The sequence below is a fragment of the Palaemon carinicauda genome, chromosome 45 (genome assembly GCF_036898095.1).
Source record: "Palaemon carinicauda isolate YSFRI2023 chromosome 45, ASM3689809v2, whole genome shotgun sequence".
Lineage (NCBI taxonomy): Eukaryota > Metazoa > Arthropoda > Malacostraca > Decapoda > Palaemonidae > Palaemon > Palaemon carinicauda.
Window position 1 is genome coordinate 25,164,829 of NC_090769.1, and position 24,787 is coordinate 25,189,615.

General features: G+C 42.2%; 1 protein-coding gene across 1 annotated transcript in view; it reads left to right on the forward strand.

Annotated features, from left to right (window-relative positions):
* ND-B17 (NADH dehydrogenase (ubiquinone) B17 subunit) overlaps positions 1-22,074 on the forward strand; it is a 44,732-nt gene extending 22,658 nt beyond the window's left edge. Inside the window, exons 3-5 of the mRNA XM_068367518.1 lie at positions 3,416-3,535; positions 3,960-4,061; positions 21,851-22,074. Of these exons, the coding sequence (XP_068223619.1) occupies positions 3,416-3,535; positions 3,960-4,061; positions 21,851-21,991 (363 nt within the window). The 3' untranslated portion in view covers positions 21,992-22,074. The remainder of the gene's footprint in view (positions 1-3,415; positions 3,536-3,959; positions 4,062-21,850) is intronic.
* Positions 22,075-24,787: the final 2,713 nt, after the last annotated feature.

Here is a 24,787-nt window from a genome sequence, read left to right on the forward strand (position 1 = left end):
AGGTTTGTCAAAAGAACGGTTGGGGGGCCGCACCAATAGTCCATTTCTTTTAGCGAGGCAGATTTGCACCGACTCGCAGCGGTGCTCTTTTAGCTCGGAAAAGTTTCCCTGATTGCCGATTGGTTGTACAAGATAATTCTAACCAATCGGCGATCAGGAAACTTTTCCGAGCTAAAAGGGCACCGGTGCGAGTTGGTGCAAATATGCCTCGCTAAAAGAAATGGACTATAGTGCATCACATGGGCTCCAAGCTGCGATCTGATTCTGATTGGCAGTACCACATACACCTCTTGGAGATGAGGGCCTAAAAACACTTCCAATAGTCCTTTCAGGTCACATCGATGATTTTGGCATATCTAAACAAGCAAGGAGGTACTCTTAAATGGCAGCTTTGCCAACTAGCCATAGAGATTCTGCACTGGACGGAAGGTAATCGATCTCCCTGTCAGCCTGGTTCGTTCTAAGCAAAAATAACATTCTTGAGTACAATCTGAGTAAGAAGACTCGGATACTTGGCTCTGAATGTTCTTTATATCCTCTGATAGACAAAAAAGTCCTGACTTTGTAGGGTTCGCCGTCCAACATTCATGTGACAACCTAGACGTCTATGCGTTCCCCTCATCCAACTGCAGGTAACAACCATTTTTCCTTGTGTAGTCTTAAAATATTTTATATATTTTATGTCCCCATTGGCCTTGTGAGTGGGAGACTGGTAATGTCTAGGTTTAAGGATGGAGTGATTATCACTTTACTCTTACCTAGCCAAGTCACAGTGCTTGTTTCCCCTTATTAACCATGATTTCCCAGGCCGTCAACTCTCCTGCTTACCAGACTGAGAGTTCACGAGGTGTCAGGGTACATCTCTCACGCTCTTCGAGCTCTGACCCATATCGCAGGGCAAGTTTCCCATCCAGTTAGGTTTTGGACTTCCACTCATCTAAGGTCAGTCTCCATAGTAAATAGCGAATGTTTTGTATTTATGTAGGAACAAATGACATTTGGAAGTAATTTGCATTTTTCTAACAATACAAACCTCAGCTCTTTACTCATACTTGTCCTGCCATCACTTGTCCCCCAAAGAAGTTCTACCTGCAATTAAAAGCTAGCCGTCTGACAGGGTATGTGAGTGGGGTGGCTGGTCTAACCCCCCACTAATTAGTGTCATTAACACCTTGGGTAAAAGTTCATGGCTAGATTCCAGCTAGTCTGAAAACACATATCCATAGTAATGTCTTTTGACATTAAATGTCTGTGAGGTCTTTATTTGTGTGGCTTTGTAGACAAATTGTTTCGTGTGAAAAACAATTCATAAGTTCAACTCCTATTAAACACATTTTGTAACAGTTCAAAGTGGTGCTTATTCAAAGCATATTAAAGAAATTTATTGAAGTTTTTGGCTAAAGGGAATCTAGTGGATAAGATACAAAGTCTTGATATATATAGCACAAACTAGATATACATAGAACAATGCTTGTGTCTCCTCAGTATGGATTATGGCGAGACCAGTCTTGGTGCTGACTGATATCTTGTTGTCCTTCATTTTTATACAGTTCACCTGTATTCATGTTGAGTTAATTGAATATCCTTAACATAATACTTTTAAGATAACATATAGGTAGTAAGTTGGCCAAGGCACCAGACACTACAACATTGGACCCCTCTCTGCTATCGGCTCATTTTTCCTTTGCCTACATTTGCACCGAATAGTTTGGACTATTCTTTACTCATTCTTTTTCCTTATACTCCTGACAACAGTAAGATAACCAAAAATTCATCTTCACTCAAGGGGTTAATTACTGCACTGCAATTACTGAACACTTGGTAAAGGTAGAAGAGACTAGCTATGATTAGCAGCTTTTCTATGAGAACACTTCAATATCAAACCATTGGCTTGGTTAGTGCCATAGCCTCTGTACCATGGTCTTCCCATGTCTTGGGTTAAAGTTCTCTCACTTGAAGGGTATTCAGGCACACTATTTTGTTACCCTATTTCCTTTCCTCACTGGGCTATTTTTCCCTGTTGGAGCCCTTGGACTTAAGCCTCTTGCATTTCCAACTAACATTGTAGCTTACTCAGGCACACTATTTTATGTTACCCTATTTCCTTTCCTCACTGGGCTATTTTCCCTGTTGGAGCCCTTGGACTTAAGCCTCTTGCATTTCCAACTAACATTGTACGTAGCCTAGTTAGCAATAATAATAATAAAAATAAAGAGCTTAGGTTTGTATAGTTAGGAAAAATGCAAATTATTTTCTTGATTCATGATTAAACGTTATCACCATTTGTCATGATTTTTTGTCATTTGAAAAGTTAGACTGCTCAACCTAACTGAAAAAGCAAGTTAAAACAATTCATTGAAACGGCATAGGATTCCATAGAGTGGAGTCAGTTTTGCCTTTGTGTTGGTAGAAAATGTACCATGTTCTTTGCAATTTTTTTTTTCCATTACAGCATTATCAGAAGTGAAAATTGTGTTAAATTTCTGGTAAATAAAAATTTGAATACAGTACTTCGGTTTATGAGTATGGTGTAATTGCAAGTACAGTACATATCAAAAGAGATTGAAACAGATAGGGTTAACATTACAATTTATTAGCATAGAACTAAATATAATATGCACTGTATTTTCAAAATAGAGCTTTTTTTAATGTCTTCTACTCATTTTGAAAACTTTCAAAATCACCCAAATGGAGAACTTATAATTGAATAATTTTGTTTTTAGTTGTCCAGGAGTACAAGTACTGTATTTAATCCTTTGCAAATTATGAAATCACAAGAAAATCAATCTACTTCAGACATTGCCATTTACCACAGTGTCACAGTTCATATACAGTAATCCACTGTTGCATAAAGACGAATCGTAATGTAATTGATATCTTTTATAACTAATTGATGTAATGTACTGTATAAGGAGAGATCTTATGCAAATTATAATTCCATATGTTTGTTAATTATTTTCCTCTAAACTGCCAAGTTGTGGAATGATCTTCCTAATCGGGTAGTTGAATCAGTAGAACTTCAAAAGTTCAAAGTTGGAGCAAATGTTTTTGTGTTGACCAGGCTGACATGACTTTTTATAGTTTATATATGATATCTGTTTTTGACGTTAATAGTTTATCTATGACATATCTGTTTTGAGGTTGTTACTATTTTTAGAATAATTTATTGTTAATTTGTTCTCATTTATTTATTTCCTTATTTCCTTTCCTCACTGGGCTATTTTTCCTATTGGAGCCCTTGGGCTTATAGCATTTTGCTTTTCCAATTAGGGTTGTAGCTTGGCTAGTAATAATAATAATAATAATAATTCTTATTTGTTGAATGACAGTGAGAGAGGTAAAGTTAAATGTACACTTAATAACATAACATTTAAATTTTTATGGCTGTTCTTTACTTATAAATTGCATTTTGCAGATCCTTTCTGAAAGTGAACCAAGGCCGGTCCCTGGATATTATGAGGCTCGCTATAACCCAATAAGAAGGTTTTACCGGTGGCCTCTTGATACAATTTTCAAAGCTACAGTTCCAGTCCTGGTAAATATTTTATTTTACTTTGAACAGAGGGCTGAATACCTTCGATAGATTTTTTTTTTTTTTCTGGCAAGATTATCTTGAAAAATTACTAAGATATAAGTAGTAACCTATCAAGATTGTTCCATATTTACTTTTGTGTAATTTTTTATGTACTTGTTTCAATTTGTCCATCCTGTTTAAGAACAAATAATTTGGTTGAGTTCTTCAAGATAAGTGCTGTAACTCCTGTTCAAGTGGTAGTTCAGCTCTAATTTTTTTTCAATCCTTTCAAGCAGTTCCAAAGTTATTTGTAAAATTAGTAAGAAAATATTTATCAGACGGAAAGGTCGAGAATTTCGACTACACTGTCAATAGATTAACAATATTTGGAAAAAAAACATTTCATAACTTAGTTATACTACAGAATTCATTAATCTCATTACAGGGCTATGAGCGAGCTGCAAAATACCGTTGGTTTACAGGAAAGTTCTCGATGATATTCGCTGGAGCAGTGGGAATTTACTACTATCTCTCATATAATAAGAATGTAAGTACAGTAATGAAAGAGTCTTGTACGATTTGCAGTTTTTGAGAATGGAAGCTTCATCTGTGGTGGATAATGGGGGAGGGTGGGATGTGGCACCTCACTGGGCTATTTTCCCTGTTGGAGCCCCTGGGCTTATAGCAACCTGTTTTTCTAACTAGGGTTTTAACTTAGCAAGTACAGTAAAAGTAATAATAATAATATTATGCTAAGTGCCAGTGTATAATTAGGCTTGCCTTAAAATCAGGTTATGACCATGTTTACTAGTAGTTTTATGCATACATAGATCATTTTTTATACTCCAGACTGTGATTGCAAATAATTTTCATTTTCAGATTTAATTTACTATTTTAAAGGTAATTCTTAGTGTTTTATCATGGTATACAATATGAACATTTGCATATGAAAAACTTAATTGTATTGTTCAATAATGTTATTACAAAAGCTATTGATTTTATTTATAGATTATAATAGGAAATTGATTCAGCCTTCCATCGCAGTCTTCAGTTTTTCTTAGTGTTATTCATTTGTTTTAAAAAATGCAGAGAAAGTATGCTCATAATAGAACTGGTTTATGACCAAGTTCTAGATGAAAATTTCATGCATACATATATAATTTTTTAGATGCGTTTGTGTTTGCAAATAATTTCAATGGTTGTTTCCTATAACATTTGAGAGGCCATTCTTTAGATTTTCACATAGTATACAGAAAGTTGTAAAATTTAATGTTTTTGCAGGTTAGAGTGCTGTGTAGTCTCCAAGGACTTTCCTATTAAAGGCTAGAACAGGGAATCCAATACAACCTGATTACCAAAGAAATATTGTTTCCCTTCTTAGGGCCTGTGTATCAAATATGTGAAGCATAAGCCCAGTATGTATAGGGGTGACCTGCAAATTCAGGCTCATTTGAACTTGCCACAGCACCTCGGTAGCTCAATATCGTCTGCTTGGAGTTACGTCATGTACCAAATTTAGGTTTTTAAATATTTAACTTAGCCGGTGAATATATAGCTGCAACTCTGTTGCTCGACAGACAAAAAACTGTACAAAAAAACTCGCCAGCGATCGCTATACAGGTTGCGGGTGTGCCCATCAGCGCCAACTGTCGGCCAGATACCAAACTCCATGCAAACAAAGACTCAATTTTCTCTCTGTCGACGTGTCGACAAGACGTACTTTACTCGCTGTTGAAACCTGGAGTTTTTCCCATCATCTTTGGTGAAGTACTATATTCTGGTTTGAGCTTTCGCAGTGCAGGTGTTTTATCTTCATCTTAAATCTTGAACTCGTTTTGGATAGATTTAATTTTTGGTGACAAAGAGAGTATGGACTTTCTTTGACTTTTAAATGGCCGACCCTTCCCTTAGACGGAAGTGTGTTTAGGCTTTTAGTAATTATCTTATCACATTATAAATTAATTATAGATATTCCTCTTCGATTAACTTTCCATTTATAATAAACATAAAAAATAAATTTTAATGTTTTGTTTATATGCGACCTTTCCTGAGAGTAGGCGGTCCTAACTTGGAAACCGAAGTTAATCAACGTTGAGCCCTTTAAATCGTAAATAGCTTTTAAAGAGCTAAGGATTTAAAACTTTTTAAATGAAATATTTTATGAAAGAATTTCTTTGAATAGTCTTCGTACTGTTTTCAAAGATGAACTACGCAGTTTGCGCTCTATCGTTACGATAGAGAGAGAGTGTATCACGGTTTCACTTTGCAGAAAGAGTAAATCGATTCTGACGTTTTGTTCATTCTTCTTTCAAAGCTTAAATGTTTTAAATTCTATTTTAAAGGAACTTTTTAATTGAAAAACCTTTCAGTTTTTTCCTTTGGTCAAATAACATGTTTTTTTGACGAAACGTAATTGGGCTCTTCTCTTGGGTGCGAAATCAAAAGAGAAAGAGAGAGAGAGAGATAGAGACGGAGGGAGAGAGAGGAGAGAAAACGTTCCTTTCAAGCGGGTAACGTTGTTCTCGAGTTACTCTCGTCCTTAGTCTCTGTACGGGGAGAAAGGATAAAACGTTTTTAGTTTTATTCTCGTCCCCAGGCAATGTACGGTGAGAGATTGAAAACGTAGTTTTGAATGAACTAGTGTTTATTCTCTTCCCCAACCACTGAATTTTTTTTTTTTATCTTAAAAGATGTTTACTGTTTTTTTGCTGGTATTAATGTGCTTGCATTATACGCCTGATTTCGCATTTACTACCTTTTGATGAGGGTAGAATTGCGTGCTTCAGGTAGAAATCAGTAAAAGTTTCGATTTCAGTGAAATAAGTGCAAAACAGAAAATCGTAGTGATAAAGTGATATTACGCAAAGTGTTACAGTGTTGCGTCCGAGGGTTCGTCTGTTCATGCCTGTCGTTCACCTAGTCCGGGACCTCTTGCAAGCTCCCAAGCCCAGGGGAGAAGTAATGTTGTACGACTTATGGGTTCGAGAGGCCTTGATCAGCGAACAGACGTTTCCCTCTATGGTATCGGGTGTATCTTACCAAGATCTCCCCTACCATAAGGCGAGAGAGACGTTTTTCTCCTCGTCATCCGAAGGCTTTTCGCATAAAAAACCTGTAACAAGGTTTCGAGACCCTTAAACGAAAGTCAGTCCTTTCAGGACAGGTCCAGCGTCCTGGTTGCAGCCATTAGGACAGCTCTGACCCTATGCAGTCATTGGAAAACTGCTCACCGCCTAACAAAAGCGTAACACAGACTCCGAGAGTCTTTTTTTGTTGGCAAAGTGTTGCGGTCACAGACGTTACCCTCGTCTCTTACCGCAACCATTTCCGTTGATCCTTAATGGGTTGTACGGCAAGACATGCAGAATATGCTTGCCTCCCTTATGGAAGACTATTCTGCCGATTAGTCCGTTGAGTCTAGCCGTTTATCTCATCGATAGCCTGGCTTTCAGCCAACCTAACGTTCCTTTGTGCATCCTGTTGACGTTGGCGTAGCTAAGTCACGTCAGTCAGGTTGTTTAGAACCACACTCGATGCGGTCTCGTGTGGATTTTCAGCCACATTTGGACGTTAGGCCACTTGCTGATGCTCCTGTTGACGTTTAGGACGTTCGCTAACAATCGGAGTTGACTTGTTTTGACGCTGTGCGTCAACCTCCGCATTCTAGAGTTGTTTTGACTGCTCAGTCTAGGCAGTCAAAGCAGTCTCGAGTGGACGCTGTGCGTCCTCACGCACCTGTTGTTGTTGACAGTTCAGTTGTTGACAGTTCACAGACTGTCAAGCAGTTACATGACGTTGCGTCCTGGTCCGCTACTAATGCACCAGTGTGTGTGGACTCTGCTTGTAAAGCATTGCCACCACGGTAGGTCTCTCCCTTGCTTGAGACTCAGCTTTTATCGGACAAGGTTCCTTTAAATGAGGAAGTTGCTGTTCCCCCTCCTACTGATATTCCCTTGAGGACTCTGTCAGACGGAGAGGAGCCTAAAGCTGCTTAGCCCTCTATGGACTTTAATTAAATCATGCTGATTTTTAAGGATCTTTGTCCGGATCTTTTTGTAACTGCTGCTCCTCGTTCGCCTAAACGTCAGAGCTTACACTAGGCCTAGCTACTTCGAAGCCGTTGTTTATAAGCTAGTGCTCTCTCGCTCTCCTAGAGAGCTTTACGTCTGCTAGGCGACTGGTTTATCACCAGGAGGAGTTTGGGGGATACAGCCTTTGCTTTCCCTTCTTTTAAACTGGCTTATAGAGCGAGAGTCTGATATGACACGAGAGAAGTTCTCGGCTTGGGAGTTCCTGCCTCTGCCCAGATAGACTTCTCAAATCTCGTAGACTCTCCCTGGCGCCCGGCCAGGAGACGCTCCAAGTTTTTTACAGGTCAACTTCACAGCTGTTTTCGAGCCTTTGAAGTTTTGCTGTACAATTATGTCATGCATAAACAAGGCTTTCAGGGATGGAAAGCGGTACCGCCTCAGTCGCTAACCCCGTCTGTTGCCGCACCTGCTCCCGTAGACCCTAAATGGGCTTTGCTGCAAGACATGCAGTCCAAGCTTGCGTCCTTGATAGAGGACTTTAATGCGGAGAAGGTTGCTGCCGAACCTTCTGGCCAACAACCTTCCAACCGGTCGGTTGTGCGTCCTGTTGACGCTGAGGTAACCTTCTCGCGTCTACCAGTTGAGGTGGTTCCTCCACCGATGCGACCCAGTGTGGGTTGCCAGCCGCACGTTGACGTTAAGCGACGCTCGGAGGTGGTTGTTGACGTTCAGGACGTTCAACAACCATCAGAGGTGACTTGTTTTGACGCGGTGCGTCAACCTCAGCAACCCGGTATGGTGTTGACTGCACAACCCAGACGGTCTAGACAGTCTCGGGTGGACGCTGTGCTTCCTCGCGCACCCATGGTTGTTGACAGTTCACAGACTGTACAGCAATTCCATGACGTTGTGTCCGGCTCCGTCACGCATGCACTAGTGCGACCGGACTCAGCGAGTCAGACGTTGCCCACTCCGTTGCCGTTTCCTCATCAGTTTTCGGATGAGGAACTATCTGATGAGGACGTTGCTGAACAACAAGACGATCAGCCCCCAGAATAGATCAAGCCCTGCTATCCATCTAGAAGATGCTGAAGAAGGAACGCTGCTCAGTCAGGCTGTGGATGAGTCTGGTGGGGACGCTGTCATCCCTGGAACAGTTTGTATCACTAGGAAGACTACACCTCCGTCCTCTTCAATACCATCTGGCTTTTCACTGGAAAAAGGACAAGACGCTAGAAGCGGTCTCGATCCCGATTTCCGGAAAGATAAAGTCTTGTCTGACTTGGTGGAAGGACAATATCAACCTAAGAGAGGGTCTTCCCCTGGCTGTTCAGACTCCCCACCACGTTCTCTTCTCGGACGCATCGGACTTGGGCTGGGGCGCGACACTGGACGGTCGGGAATGCTCAGGTCTGTGGAACTCGAGTCAGAGGAGCATGCATATCAATTGCAAGGAGCTGTTGGCAGTTCATCTGGCCTTGAAAAGATTCGAGTATCTCCTTCGAGGCAAAGTGGTGGAAGTAAACTCGGACAACACCACGGCCTTGGCGTACATCTCTAAACAAGGAGGTACCCACTCACTGACGTTGTACGAGATCGCAAGGGACCTGCTCATCTGGTCAAAAGGTCAAGACATCTCCCTAGTAACGAGGTTCATCCAAGGCGACTTGAACGTCATAGCAGATTGTCTCAGTCGGAAAGGGCAAGTAATTCCAACCGAATGGACCCTCCACAAGGGTGTGTGCAAGAGACTTTGGGCCACTTGGGGTAAACCATCCATAGATCTCTTTGCAACCTCGCTGACCAAGAGGCTTCCAATCTATTGCTCTCCAGTCCCGGACCCAGCAGCAATACATATAGATGCTTTCCTCCTAGATTGGTCACATCTGGATCTCTACGCATTCCCACTGTTCAAGATTGTCAACAAGGTACTGCAGAAGTTCGCCTCTCACGAAGGGACAAGGTTGACGTTAGATGCTCCCCTCTGGCCCGCGAGAGAATGGTTCACCGAGATACTTCGATGGTTAGTAGACGTTCCCAGAAGTCTTCCTCTAAGGGTAGACCTTCTACGTCAGCCACACGTAAAGAAGGTACTCCAAAGCCTCCACGCTCTTCGTCTGACTGCCTTCAGACTATCGAAAGACTCTCGAGAGCTAGAGGCTTTTCGAAGGAGGCAGCCAGTGCGATTGCTAGAGCAAGGAGAGCGTCTTCCATTAGAGTCTACCTATCGAAGTGGGAAGTCTTCCGAGACTGGTGCAAGTCAGTTTCTGTATCCTCGACCAGTACCTCTGTAGCTCAAATAGCTGATTTTCTCTTATACCTGAGAAAAGGACGATCCCTTTCAGCTCCCACTATCAAGGGCTACAGAAGCATGTTGGCATCGGTCTTCCGGCATAGAGGCTTATATCTTTCCAACATAAAGATCTGCAAGACCTCCTCAAGTCTTTTGAGACCACCAAGGAGCGTCGTTTGGCTACCCCTGGATGGAATTTAGACGTGGTACTAAGATTCCTCATGTCAGACAGGTTGGAGCCGTTACAATCAGCCTCCCTGAAAGATCTCACTCTTAAGACTCGTTTCCTGGTATGCTTAGCCTCGGCTAAAAGAGTCAGTGAGATTCATGCCTTCAGCAAGAACATCGGATTTTCGTCGGAAAAAGCCACTTGTTCGCTGCAACTTGGTTTTCTAGCCAAAAATGAGCTGCCTTCTCGGCCTTGGCCTAAATCTTTCGATATTCCCAGCTTATCGGAGATCGTAGGCAATGAACTAGAAAGAGTCTTATGCCCTGTTAGAGCTCTTAATTGCTATTTAAAGTGTACTAAACCTTTACGAGGCCAATCTGAAGCTTTATGGTGTTCAGTTAAGAAACCATCCTTGCCTATGTCAAAGAATGCTTGGTCAGACTTTATCAGATTATTAATACGAGAAGCTCATTCACATCTGAGTGAGGAAGACCGAACTTTGCTTAAGGTGAAGACGCACGAAGTTAGAGCTGTAACAACTTCCGTGGCCTTTAAGCAAAATATATCTCTGCAAAGTATAATGGACGCAACCTATTGGAGAAGCAAGTCAGTGTTCGCGTCATTTTACTTGAAAGATGTCTAGTCTCTTTACGAGAACTGCTACACACTGGGACCATTCGTAGCAGCGAGTGCAGTAGTGGGTGAGGGCTCAACCACTACAATTCCCTAATTCCATATCCTTTTAATCTGTCTCTTGAAATGTTGTTTTTTATGGGTTGTCCGGAAGGCTAAGAAGCCTTTCGCATCCTGGTTGATTTGGCGGGTGGTCAAAGTCATTTCTTGAGAGCGCCCAGATTAGGGGTTTGATGAGGTCCTGTTGTATGGGTTGCAGCCCTTGATACTTCAGCTCCTAGGGGTCTGTCAGCATCCTAAGAGGATCGCGAGGCTCCGTAAGGAAGACGTACTTATAAGGCAGAGTAATCGTCTAAGTCGACTTCCTTACCAGGTACCTATTTATTTTGTTTTTGTTATTTTGATAACTTCTAAAATGAAATAAAAACTCTTAGCTCATAAGATGTAAACATATTTAACTGGTCTCTACCCACCACCCTGGGTGTGAATCAGCTATATATTCACCGGCTAAGTTAAATATTTAAAAATGATATTTTAATTATAAAATAAATTTTTGAATATACTTACCCGGTGAATATAAATTAAACGACCCTCCCTTCCTCCCCAATAGAGACGCAGTGGGATGAGGAGAAAATTGAGTCTTTGTTTACATGGAGTTTGGTATCTGGCCGACAGTTGGCGCTGATGGGCACACCCGCAACCTGTATAGCGATCGCTGGCGAGTTTTTTTGTACAGTTTTTTGTCTGTCGAGCAAGAGTTGCAGCTATATATTCACCGGGTAAGTATATTCAAAAATTTATTTTATAATTAAAATATCATTTTTCCTTTCTTTTGTGGCTTGCTTAATGGATATGTATGCCTGAGGTAAGCAACAGCATTCAGTAATTTGGGGTTCTTTACCTTTGTCAGAGCACTGGCTCTGTCGGTTTTTGGTTTATGCCCTTCATACTTTAGTTTCTGTGTTTCCTTTAATTCATATAAATTGTTTTACCTTAACTATCCTCATCATGTTGTCCCTAGTAGTAGTGATACAAGAAAGATTTTATTTCCTGCCCCATTTGGTATACAATACAGTATCTATTTTACTGGACAATTATACCTTACAATCAAATAAATAAAGGATAAAACTACATCCTGATGGTGCACATTATTGTGTTTCTGGTAGAAAAGTTAAGAACCATTGTTAATCCCCCCAACCTTTTTTTTTTTAACGCGATGTACTGTTCAAAATTTTCCTGCCATCTGTTAACAAATTAATCACGTACATTAGCAATGGAAATAGAGCCATTAATTAAACCTAAGCCCTCCTAACTGATTTCAAAATGATGATAATTATAACATTTTGGAATTACCAAAGAAAAAAGTATTTATCGTTATATTCATGATAATCGAAGATGATTCACAAATACAAGTAATATTTCCTACTTTTTAGATAATTGAATCTATGAGAACATTACGCAATTATCACAGTACATGAAATATTTTTTAACCTGTCATTATGGAGATATTCAGAAATCCAAAACACTTCCTGTACTATATGTAGTTATGGGCTATGTATTGGGTAATGAGCTGGTAGGGATGTTAAGCATAGTTATCACTTTCGAGTGATGTGTCGTCTCATCATAGCTAATTACGCTGTACTGTAGTGATAGTACTGTATATGTGCAGTAATATACTGTACAATACAGTATGTGAGCATTATTAGGTAGGTGTTAGGTAGGAACAGCCTTGATTTATTGTTACTATAGGATGGCTTGGTGATGGCTTTATGAATTATGTTACCCTAGGTACCTAAATGTACACTGTACAATGTAAAATGCCGTGATAGAAACCACATGAAAATAATGTACAGCGAGTTATTTAGGGTATTGGTTGACTGCACATAGCCAGAGGTCATTTGTTTAAGGAGGTTATTAGTTAACTCATTCTAACTCCAATGTTTGATTTTTCGATCTACATGGAGATCTGTTACTTAAAATGCCTTGCTAATGTTTAATTCATTTTTACTTTGTTTGTTAAACTACTTTATTAGTATTTTTTTTTTAGCGAGGCAGATTTGCACCGACTCGCAGGGGTGCCCTTTTAGCTCGGAAAAGTTTCCTGATCGCTGATTGGTTGGACAAGATAATTCTAACCAATCAGCGATCAGGAAACTTTTCCGAGATGAAAGGGCACTGCTGCGAGTCGATGCAAATGCCCCTCATTAAAGAAAATTTAGTCAAATATTTCTTGATGCTGCCGGAAATTTGTTGAAAGGAAGTGATAATAAATGGGTTTTTATTAAAATTTCTTTATTGTATTTGTTACTAAATTGCTCTAGCAGATATAAGACATTAAGAGTTTTATAGTGACATAGTTATTTTGTAGAATTAAAAATTTGGTTAGATGTTATATGATAGTATGAGAGTGAATCCCTTCTTATGACACATTGTATTCCTTTCTGTTTATACTGTGGATGTGACTTGAGCCTCTCCAATATATAACTTCTATTAATGAATGCTTGTATTCTCCAGTATAACTTGGGTGCTTCAGTCGAGCATCCTCTGGATTTGGCTGCCCTTACTCGACCTGCAGAGGAGCAGTATGCAATTCGGAAGTCCATTGGCGTTCTCTCCTTTTATTCAGCAAGACTTGGAAAAGGAGCTGCTTTCTTCTCTACCTTCCTCTCAAAGAGGACTTCAAGCAGCATATCTTCAAATAGCCTCCTCCTTATAACACGGACAAATTGTTGGATATGCAATTCGGAAGGCCATCGATGTTCTCTCCTTTTATTCAGCACGACTTGGAAAAGGAGCTCTTTCTTCTCTGCCTTCCTCTCAAATAGGACTTCAAGCAGCATATCTTCAAATAGGCTCCTCCTTATAGCACGGACAAATTGTTGGATAAGCAATTAGGAAGGCCATCGATGTTCTCTCCTTTTATTCGGCACGACTTGGAAAAAGAGCTGCTTTCTTCTCTGCCTTCCTCTTAAAGAGGACTTCAAGCAGCATATCTTCAAATAGGCTCCTCTTTATTGCACAGACAAATTGTTGGATATGCAATTAGGAAGGCCATCAATGTTCTCTTTTATTCAGCACGACTTGGGAAAGGAGCTGCTTTCTTCTCTGCCTTCCTCTCAAAGAGGACTTCAAGCAGCATATCTTCAAATAAGCTCCTCCTTATAGCACAGAAAAATTGTTGGATAAGCAATTCGGAAGGCCATCGATGTTCTCTCCTTTTATTCAGCACGACTTGGAAAAGGTGGAAAAGGAGCTACTTTCTTCTCTGCCTTCTTCTCAAAGAGGACTTCAAGCAGCATATCTTCAAATAGCCTCCTCCTTATAGCACGGACAAATTGTTGGATATGCAATTAGGAAGGCCATCGATGTTCTCTCCTTTTATTCAGCACGACTTGGAAAAGGAGCTGCTTTCTTCTCTGCCTTCCTCTCAAAGAGAACTTCAAGCAGCATATCTTCAAATAAGCTCCTCCTTATTGCACAGACAAATTGTTGGATAAGCAATTCGGAAGGCCATCGATGCTCTCTCCTTTTATTCAGCACGACTTGGAGAAGGAGCTGCTTTCTTCTCTGCCTTCCTCTCAAAGAGGACTTCAAGCAGCATATCTTCAAATAGGCTCCTCCTTATAGCACAGACAAATTGTTGGATATGCAATTCGGAAGGCCATCGATGTTCTCTCCTTTTATTCAGCACGACTTGGAAAAGGAGCTGCTTTCTTCTCTGCCTTCCTCTCAAAGAGGACTTCAAGCAGCATATCTTCAAATAGGCTCCTCCTTATAGCACGGACAAATTGTTGGATATGCAATTAGGAAGGCCATCGATGGTCTCTCCTTTTATTCAGCACGACTTGGAAAAGGAGCTGCTTTTTTCTCTGCCTTCCTCTCAAAGAGGACTTCAAGCAGCACATCTTCAAATAGGCTCCTCCTTATAGCACAGACAAATTGTTGGATATGCAATTAGGAAGGCCATCGATGGTCTCTCCTTATTCAGCACGACTTGGAAAAGGAGCTGCTTTCTTCTCTGCCTTCCTCTCAAAGAGGACTTCAAGCAGCATATCTTCAAATAGGCTCCTCCTTATAGCACAGACAAATTGTTGGATATGCAATTAGGAAGGCCTTCGATGGTCTCTCCTTATTCAGCACGACTTGGAAAAGGAGCTGCTTTCCTCTCAAAGAGGACTTCAAGCAGCATATCTTCAAATAGGCTTCTCCTTATAGCGCACACAAATTGTTGGATATGCAATTAGGAAGGCCATCGATGGTCTCTCCTTATTCAGCACGACTTGGAAAAGGAGCTGCTTTCTTCTCTGCCTTCCTCTCAAAGAGGACTTCAAGCAGCATATCTTCAAATAGGCTCCTCCTTATAGCACAGACAAATTGTTGGATAAGCAATTCGGAAGGCCATCGATGTTCTCTCCTTTTATTCAGCACGACTTGGAAGGAGCTGCTTTCTTCTCTGCCTTCCTCTCAAAGAGGACTTCAAGCTGCATATCTTCAAATAGGCTCCTCCTTATAGCACAGACAAATTGTTGGATATGCAATTAGGAAGGCCATCGATGGTCTCTCCTTATTCAGCACGACTTGGAAAAGGAGCTGCTTTCTTCTCTGCCTTCCTCTCAAAGAGGACTTCAAGCAGCATATCTTCAAATAGGCTCCTCCTTATAGCACAGACAAATTGTTGGATAAGCAATTCGGAAGGCCATCGATGTTCTCTCCTTTTATTCAGCATGACTTGGAAGGAGCTGCTTTCTTCTCTGCCTTCCTCTCAAAGAGGACTTCAAGCTGCATATCTTCAAATAGGCTCCTCCTTATAGCACAGACAAATTGTTGGATATGCAATTAGGAAGGCCATCGATGGTCTCTCCTTATTCAGCACGACTTGGAAAAGGAGCTGCTTTCTTCTCTGCCTTCCTCTCAAAGAGGACTTCAAGCAGCATATCTTCAAATAGGCTCCTCCTTATAGCACAGACAAATTGTTGGATATGCAATTAGGAAGGCCATCGATGTTCTCTCTTTTTATTCAGCACGACTTGGAGAAGGAGCTGCTTTCTTCTCTGCCTTCCTCTCAAAGAGGACTTCAAGCAGCATATCTTCAAATAGGCTCCTCCTTATAGCACAGACAAATTGTTGGATATGCAATTCGGAAGGCCATCGATGTTCTCTCCTTTTATTCAGCACGACTTGGAAAAGGAGCTGCTTTCTTCTCTGCCTTCCTCTCAAAGAGGACTTCAAGCAGCATATCTTCAAATAGGCTCCTCCTTATAGCACGGACAAATTGTTGGATATGCAATTAGGAAGGCCATCGATGGTCTCTCCTTTTATTCAGCACGACTTGGAAAAGGAGCTGCTTTTTTCTCTGCCTTCCTCTCAAAGAGGACTTCAAGCAGCACATCTTCAAATAGGCTCCTCCTTATAGCACAGACAAATTGTTGGATATGCAATTAGGAAGGCCATCGATGTTCTCTCCTTTTATTCAGCACGACTTGGAAAAGGAGCTGCTTTCTTCTCTGCCTTCCTCTCAAAGAGAACTTCAAGCAGCATATCTTCAAATAAGCTCCTCCTTATTGCACAGACAAATTGTTGGATAAGCAATTCGGAAGGCCATCGATGCTCTCTCCTTTTATTCAGCACGACTTGGAGAAGGAGCTGCTTTCTTCTCTGCCTTCCTCTCAAAGAGGACTTCAAGCAGCATATCTTCAAATAGGCTCCTCCTTATAGCACAGACAAATTGTTGGATATGCAATTCGGAAGGCCATCGATGTTCTCTCCTTTTATTCAGCACGACTTGGAAAAGGAGCTGCTTTCTTCTCTGCCTTCCTCTCAAAGAGGACTTCAAGCAGCATATCTTCAAATAGGCTCCTCCTTATAGCACGGACAAATTGTTGGATATGCAATTAGGAAGGCCATCGATGGTCTCTCCTTTTATTCAGCACGACTTGGAAAAGGAGCTGCTTTTTTCTCTGCCTTCCTCTCAAAGAGGACTTCAAGCAGCACATCTTCAAATAGGCTCCTCCTTATAGCACAGACAAATTGTTGGATATGCAATTAGGAAGGCCATCGATGGTCTCTCCTTATTCAGCACGACTTGGAAAAGGAGCTGCTTTCTTCTCTGCCTTCCTCTCAAAGAGGACTTCAAGCAGCATATCTTCAAATAGGCTCCTCCTTATAGCACAGACAAATTGTTGGATATGCAATTAGGAAGGCCTTCGATGGTCTCTCCTTATTCAGCACGACTTGGAAAAGGAGCTGCTTTCCTCTCAAAGAGGACTTCAAGCAGCATATCTTCAAATAGGCTTCTCCTTATAGCGCACACAAATTGTTGGATATGCAATTAGGAAGGCCATCGATGGTCTCTCCTTATTCAGCACGACTTGGAAAAGGAGCTGCTTTCTTCTCTGCCTTCCTCTCAAAGAGGACTTCAAGCAGCATATCTTCAAATAGGCTCCTCCTTATAGCACAGACAAATTGTTGGATAAGCAATTCGGAAGGCCATCGATGTTCTCTCCTTTTATTCAGCACGACTTGGAAGGAGCTGCTTTCTTCTCTGCCTTCCTCTCAAAGAGGACTTCAAGCTGCATATCTTCAAATAGGCTCCTCCTTATAGCACAGACAAATTGTTGGATATGCAATTAGGAAGGCCATCGATGGTCTCTCCTTATTCAGCACGACTTGGAAAAGGAGCTGCTTTCTTCTCTGCCTTCCTCTCAAAGAGGACTTCAAGCAGCATATCTTCAAATAGGCTCCTCCTTATAGCACAGACAAATTGTTGGATAAGCAATTCGGAAGGCCATCGATGTTCTCTCCTTTTATTCAGCACGACTTGGAAGGAGCTGCTTTCTTCTCTGCCTTCCTCTCAAAGAGGACTTCAAGCTGCATATCTTCAAATAGGCTCCTCCTTATAGCACAGACAAATTGTTGGATATGCAATTAGGAAGGCCATCGATGGTCTCTCCTTATTCAGCACGACTTGGAAAAGGAGCTGCTTTCTTCTCTGCCTTCCTCTCAAAGAGGACTTCAAGCAGCATATCTTCAAATAGGCTCCTCCTTATAGCACAGACAAATTGTTGGATATGCAATTAGGAAGGCCATCGATGATCTCTCCTTATTCAGCACGACTTGGAAAAGGAGCTGCTTTCTTCTCTGCCTTCCTCTCAAAGAGGACTTCAAGCAGCATATCTTCAAATAGGCTCCTCCTTATAGCACGGACAAATTGTTGGATAAGCAATTCGGAAGGCCATCGATGTTCTCTCCTCTTATTCAGCACGACTTGGAAAAGGAGCTGCTTTCTTCTCTGCCTTCCTCTCAAAGAGGACTTCAAGCAGCATATCTTTAAATAGGCTCCTCCTTATAGCACAGACAAATTGTTGGATAAGAAATTCGGAAGGCCATCGATGTTCTCTCCTTTTATTCAGCACGACTTTGAAAAGGTGCTGCTTTCTTCTCTGCCTAACTCTCAGAGAGGACTTCAAGCAGCATATCTTCAAATAGGCTCCTCCTTATAGCACAGACAAATTGTTGGATATGCAATTAGGAAGGCCATCGATGTTCTCTCTTTTTATTCAGCACGACTTGGAAAAGGTGGAAAAGGAGCTGCTTTCTTCCCTGCCTTCTTCTCAAAGAGGACTTCAAGCAGCATATCTTCAAATAGCCTCCTCCTTATAGCACAGACAAATTGTTGCAGCATATCTTCAAATAGCCTCCTCCTTATAGCACAGACAAATTGTTGGATATGCAATTAGGAAGGCCATCAATGTTCTCTCCTTTTATTCAGCATGACTTGGAAAAGGTGGAAAAGGAGCTGCTTTCTTCCCTGCCTTCTTCTCAAAGAGGACTTCAAGCAGCATATCTTCAAATAGCCTCCTCCTTATAGCACAGACAAATTGTTGGATATGCATTTAGGAAGATGTTCTCTCCTTTAATTCAGCACGACTTGGAAAAGGAGCTGCTTCTCTGCCTTCCTCTCAAAGAGGACTTCAAGCAGCATATGTTCAAATAAGCTCCTCCTTATAGCACAGACAAATTGTTGGATATGCAATTCGGAAGGCCATCGATGGTCTCTCCTTATTCAGCACGACTTGGAAAAGGAGCTGCTTTCTTCTCTGCCTTCCTCTCAAAGAGGACTTCAAGCAGCATATCTTCAAATAGGCTCCTCCTTATAGCACAGACAAATGGTTGGATAAGCAATTCGGAAGGCCATCGATGTTTTCTCCTTTTATTCAGCACGACTTGGAAAAGGTGGAAAAGGAGTTGCTTTCTTCTCTGCCTTCCTCTCAAAGAGGACTTCAAGCAGCATATCTTTAAATAGGCTCCACCTTATAGCACGGACAAATTGTTGGATATGCATTTCGGAAGGCCATCGATGGTCTCTCCTTATTCAGCACGACTTGGAAAAGGAGCTGCTTTCTTCTCTGCCTTCCTCTCAAAGAGGACTTCAAGCAGCATATCTTCAAATAGGTTCCTCCTTATAGCACAGACAAATTGTTGGATATGCAATTCGGAAGGCTATCGAAGTTCTCTCCTTTTGTTCAGCACAACTTGGAAAAGGTGGAAAAGGAGCTGCTTTCTTCTCTGCCTTCTTCTAAAAGAGGACTTCAAACAGCATATCTTCAAATAGCCTCCTCCTTAGAGCACGGAAAAATTGTTGGATAAGCAATTCGGAAGGCCATTGATGTTCTCTCCTTTTATTCAGCACGACTTGGAAAAGGAGCTGCTTTCTTCTTTGCCTTCCTCTCAAAGAGGATTTCAAGCAGCTTATCTACAAATAGGCTCCTCCTTATAGCACAGACAAATTGTTGGATATGCAATTAGGAAGATGTTCTCTCCTTTTATTCAGCACAACTTGGAAAAGGAGCTGCTTTCTTCTCTGCCTTCCTCTCAAAGAGGACTTCAAGCAGCATATGTTCAAATAGGCTCCTCCTTGTAGCACAGACAAATTGTTGGATATGCAATTCGGAAGGCCATCGATGGTCTCTCCTTATTCAGCACGACTTGGAAAAGGAGCTGCTTTCTTCTCTGCCTTCCTCTCAAAGAGGACTTCAAGCAGCATATCTTCAAAAAGGCTCCTCCTTATAGCACAGACAAATTGTTTGATATGCAATTTGGAAGGCCATCGATGTTCTCTCCTTTTATTCAGCACGACTTGGAAAAGGTGGAAAAGGAGCTTCTTTCTTCTCTGCCTTCTTCTCAAAGAGGACTTCAAGTAGCATATCTTCAAATAGCCTTCTCCTTATAGCACGGACAAATTGTTGGATAAGCAATTCGGAAGGCCATCGATGTTCTCTCCTTTTATTCAGCACGACTTGGAAAAGGAGCTACTTTTTCTCTGCCTTCCTCTCAAAGAGGATTTCAAGCAGCATACAGTATCTTCAAATCGTCGTGGTCGTCGTCGGCGCCCACTCGTGTCCGAGCATTGGGTTCTGTCGTTAGCCATCAGCCTCCTATCGAGAAAGAGATGAAGAAGGGTGGAGGAAACAACAGAATGCCAGTAGCTGGGTATATTGTTTTGGGTGGTCGTGGCTTTGCAACGGCCACGCACACACACTTGGCCTACACCGTTTTCATCGCGGCTCAAGACATATGAGACAGGCGGCTTCTCCGATGTTGGTTGCATCGGGCTGCCGGGTTCTTGTTATGTTAAGGCCCGTCTTGTTGCCTGCCCGACAGGCATTGCCCTCTTCCGCCGGCGCTGGGAAGCTCCGCCGTTGGGGTCTTGTTTGGTTTGATTTTGGAGTTTTCCTTCTAGCCTTTGCCTATCTTAAATAAAGGAGAAGGCCTATAGGGGTCCAGTCTTGGTCTGGTCTCTCATGAGCCTGCCAAGGTGGATAAACTACCCCACCGCCATTGCCCAACCCATCATTGAGACACTCAAGCCCCTCTACTGCAGCAAAGTGCTGGACCATCAGATAGGCTCCTCCTTATTGCACAGACAAATTGTTGGATATGCAATTAGGAAGGCCATCGATGTTCTCTCCTTTTATTCAGCACGACTTGGAAAAGGAGCTGCTTTCTTCTCTGCCTTCCTCTCAAAGAGGACTTTCAGCAGCATATCTTCAAATAGCCTCCTCCTTATAGCACGGACAAATTGTTGGAGAGGCATCAGTTCCTTTAGTGGGAGGCACGTGCTCTTTCCTGAGCATCTAGCTATCTGGGTTGAGGTTTGCGTGCTTGTGGTTGAGGGTCTTTCTTCTCGCCGAGTCTTTTGCACGTATGGCGCAAATCTGTCTAGTTTTCTGGTTGATTTCGTGTGACTGTAGCCCTAACACCTAATCAAAGCCTCACCTCTTTGAGGTTCCCATTTTCTATACTTTCAGGAGAGTTGAAATGAAATGTCTTAGATGTTGAAGCAAAGAGGCCAATGATATAACAAACCACTTTAGATGGCACAGCATGTCGGTTCTCTTCTGGGTTACAGAGAGCTTTTGCCAGAGCTAGCTATATCGGCTGGGATAACCTAGACTGAAGATCAGAGACTTGTGAAATGTAAACCACCCTTCCTTAGGGGATGCAGGGGAGTCTATCGCCTTGGACAAATGCCTTTGAGAAGAAAAGTCGCCAATCTTTTTTTATTTGCTTGTTAACCGAACAACTGGAGTGGAATGCTTCGGTAGGCAGAAGGCAGGATCTTGCTGACGAACTTGAAGGAGACCGATCACGCTTGGCTTTCTTCCTCCGTGGAATCTCACTCACTGAGAGACCGACCACTCCTTGCACACATCATAAGGGGACTACAAAGTCCATTGGTGCCTTGTGCCATTAAACAAAGTTAGGGTCCAATCTCAATCTTAATCATATAGGTTCCACAATGATGATACGGCAATCCTGGACATGTCCATATCTTACCAGATTCACACATACTGTAATGAGAAAAAAAATTAAAAAGCACAGCAAAAAATATTCAGGCTGTTTGGATAGCATTGGGAACAGGTCTCTTCAACACAATAGCCAAAATAATGATCTGAATGGAGGCGCACTGAGGCCTCCAGTGAGGTTGGGTGATGGTTGTCAGAACTTCGATGATTCTTCATTGGTTGTTGCAAGCGAAGGACAAGTGTTTGTGTAGCTAGGAAATATACAAATTACTTATATTTATATCTTTGATTACTTATGAACCATTGCAAATCATAGTTCACAGTACATAATAAAGACATTTGGCCTTTTTTTTGCAGATTGAAAATAGATATATTTGAATGAGAAATTATTTCATTTTTTTACAGGATTGGACACGAAAAGGTGGATGGAATGTATATGTGTCTCGAGAGTTGGTTGTGCCAGGTGATCCCAGATACCCAATGGCATCTGACAGGCAAGAAGGAGCTGATTATGCAAGCAGAGGATTTAAATCCAGCACTATTTAAAGCAATTCATATTTACTATGTAGTGTGTCACTGAATTTATAATTTACTGTATTATAGATGTATAAATATGAAATTTTATATCATATTGTTTTTCATTTAAACTACAGGAAAATCTATCAGATCCCTATGTAAGTTGATGCAACTAAAGACATTCGGCGAGGGTATGGTTATATAAGAAATTTATCTAAACCTGTGGAAAGTTTAACTCAAGAAACTAAATGCTTAGATTGCTGGTAATGACAGAGACTGTTAGACTAGTAATACTAAAACATCCCCAAAATCTAATCTTAGATGAATTGGAGGATATAACTTGAAAAGATTAACATTATACAGTATTATTGAATTAACTATAACTTGAAAAGATTAACATTTTGTTATTGAAAAAACTATAACAAAATGACATTGGGAAAATTTTTACTTAATAGTACAGTACGTGGATATCTAAAGGGTGACAAAATCAAAGTTTTATAAGCAAATGTTATCAGTTCCTTTTCATTATAAAATCCAATTTAAAACAGTTATTTTCTTATAGCAAACTTCCTAGAGTGCATATAGTACAGTAAACGAATATTTGTGTAAGTATTAAAATATGAATTGTATCTATGTGGCATACAAACTCTCGACCTTTAATTAGGGTGAATTACTTTAGCGCAAGCTGAAATCAGTTTTTGTAATTGGATAACGAACAGTTATCCAATTAGTAAAGGTGCAGGTCAAGAGGCCCTGCCTTCCCTCCAGTCAGAGACGAAGCACTCCTGGTTCGGCTGCTGTTAAGCACGGACGTACAAAACAGCTCCTGACAAAACTATAACTTTCTCTTTTGCAGTCTGTGTTGTTAGAAATGGAATGGAAGCAAGAACTTCGTATTTGGCAGGGGAAGGGTGGACGCTATAACAGCTTCGTGTAGAGGCATGTTTGTTCGCAGGCATTCTCGTGCTCCGAGTTTCGATTGTGGCCTCTGGTACAGAAGCAGGAGTATGGTCAGAAGGGGAAGAAGCAAGCAAGGCATTTGTCAGAGTTGGACTGGGCAGTGCTCAAAAAGAAACCAGTGGATTCTAGTACGCTGCTGTCTCCTCAAGTGTAGTGACTGCTGTTGCTGCCCCCTGTGCTTACAACCCATGGATCGGTCCCCGGGGAATATGCTGCTGGGGGGTCAGGAGATCAACCCTTGGAATGGGCCACAGGGAGTACACTGCAGGGGTCAGGAGATCATGGATCAACGTTCATCGGTTTTTCATACTTGGTTGGTGACCCCAGGAACCCCAAGTGTTCATCGCTCCCCTTCAGAGACTAAAGACTCCTCGGTGCTGTGCAGCCTGCTGACAACGAGTTTGACAAAGAAGTCTTGAGCTTCCTTGGGTATTTCATGTTGGACCTCGATGAGTTTTTTGGAGTTGGTAACCAAGGCTGCCGCTCACCCAGTAACCCCCATGTAATGGAGGCTGGTGACATCCCTCTCCATCCGAGATATAAAAAGAGGGCAAATCTGGTTTCATTGTCACCAGTCTGGCTGGCAACGTAGGGTTCCTTGGAGGGGGGAGTAGTAGTAAAGGTAAAGGCAAAGGGATGGGGAAGAAGTGTGTACTCCCTTTCCCCAGTGTGACTTGGAACACTGACAAGGTGCTAGTGTTCCCTTTCACTGTGTCTATCACCAGGACCTGCTCTTCCCTTAAGTACCAGTGGTGTTCATCACCTACGGCCCTGCTTGTTGCAGTGTCGCAGGGCCATGAGTGTGCCTTCTCCTAACCCCAGTGACTGTGCCCATGTTGTGGGTCCTGATGGAGCAACCCATGTGGTTTCTACCCTCGGGGAACATAGTCGTCAGCGATTACTCTGACCTCGACTGCTCTGCCTGCTGAGCTAGGAGTGAGAGCCAGGAAGAGGAAGAAGCGAGCGCAATTTTCGCCCTCCTCCCTCTCTTCGTCGTCGCGGGGATAGGGCTCCCTGCAACATTGCATTTCTTTCTAGAGAGGGTGGATGGCAGGCGTGACCCAGGTCCTGCCTACCCTGGTACATTTGGCCGGCCAGGTGGCCTCGGCTACCCCGATAGTCAGCCAGGACAGAGATGTACAACTTCCTATACAGTTTGTTCCAAGGTGAATGAAGGAGCTGCAGCAACCTCCATCTCCCTTCCTTTCAAGATGTGGGATGCCTGATGATCCCTCTATCAACGAGTTGTTACATGGAGGGCATTGTTCCTTCCCTTACTTCAGGGCACGGTGGTATGGTTGCCCCTTTCCCCTGACCCACAACCCGCAAGGCAGTGTGCAGTGGCAAGTGCTGTTGGGTCTCATACCAGGTCTTCTCCCCTTGCCGTCTGATTGCCCAGGCCTCTGAAACACCCAATTAAGTGTCTGGTGACTCCAGACCATGATTGATTGATTAATTGATTTGAGGTTTTCTGGCATCCTGAAAAACTAATCCACAGAGGCCGACTACCCCGAGTTAGTGTAATGGCCTGGAGGAGTCGACTGTAGTTCCACCTTCTGGGAGGACTTCGGTAATTAATCGGCACTTTGGTGCCCCTAAAAGATCGAAGCCCTCGTCAGAGTTGCCCTTATCGGATCTTGTGGACTGGGCAGACTGAGAATTCTCTGCGTTCCAGCTCATCAAACAAGATCTTGCCACCCCCACTAAATAGGCAGCAGAGGTTCTATACACCAGAGAATGCCATGTCTGCCCATCTACAGGTAACCCTATTGGTTTATGCTGTGAGGGGCTTTCGTTGGAGAGACTCGAGGCGGAAGGCACATCCCTCTCGGCCATAGCCTTGGCCTCTCTCCACGCTGTTTCATG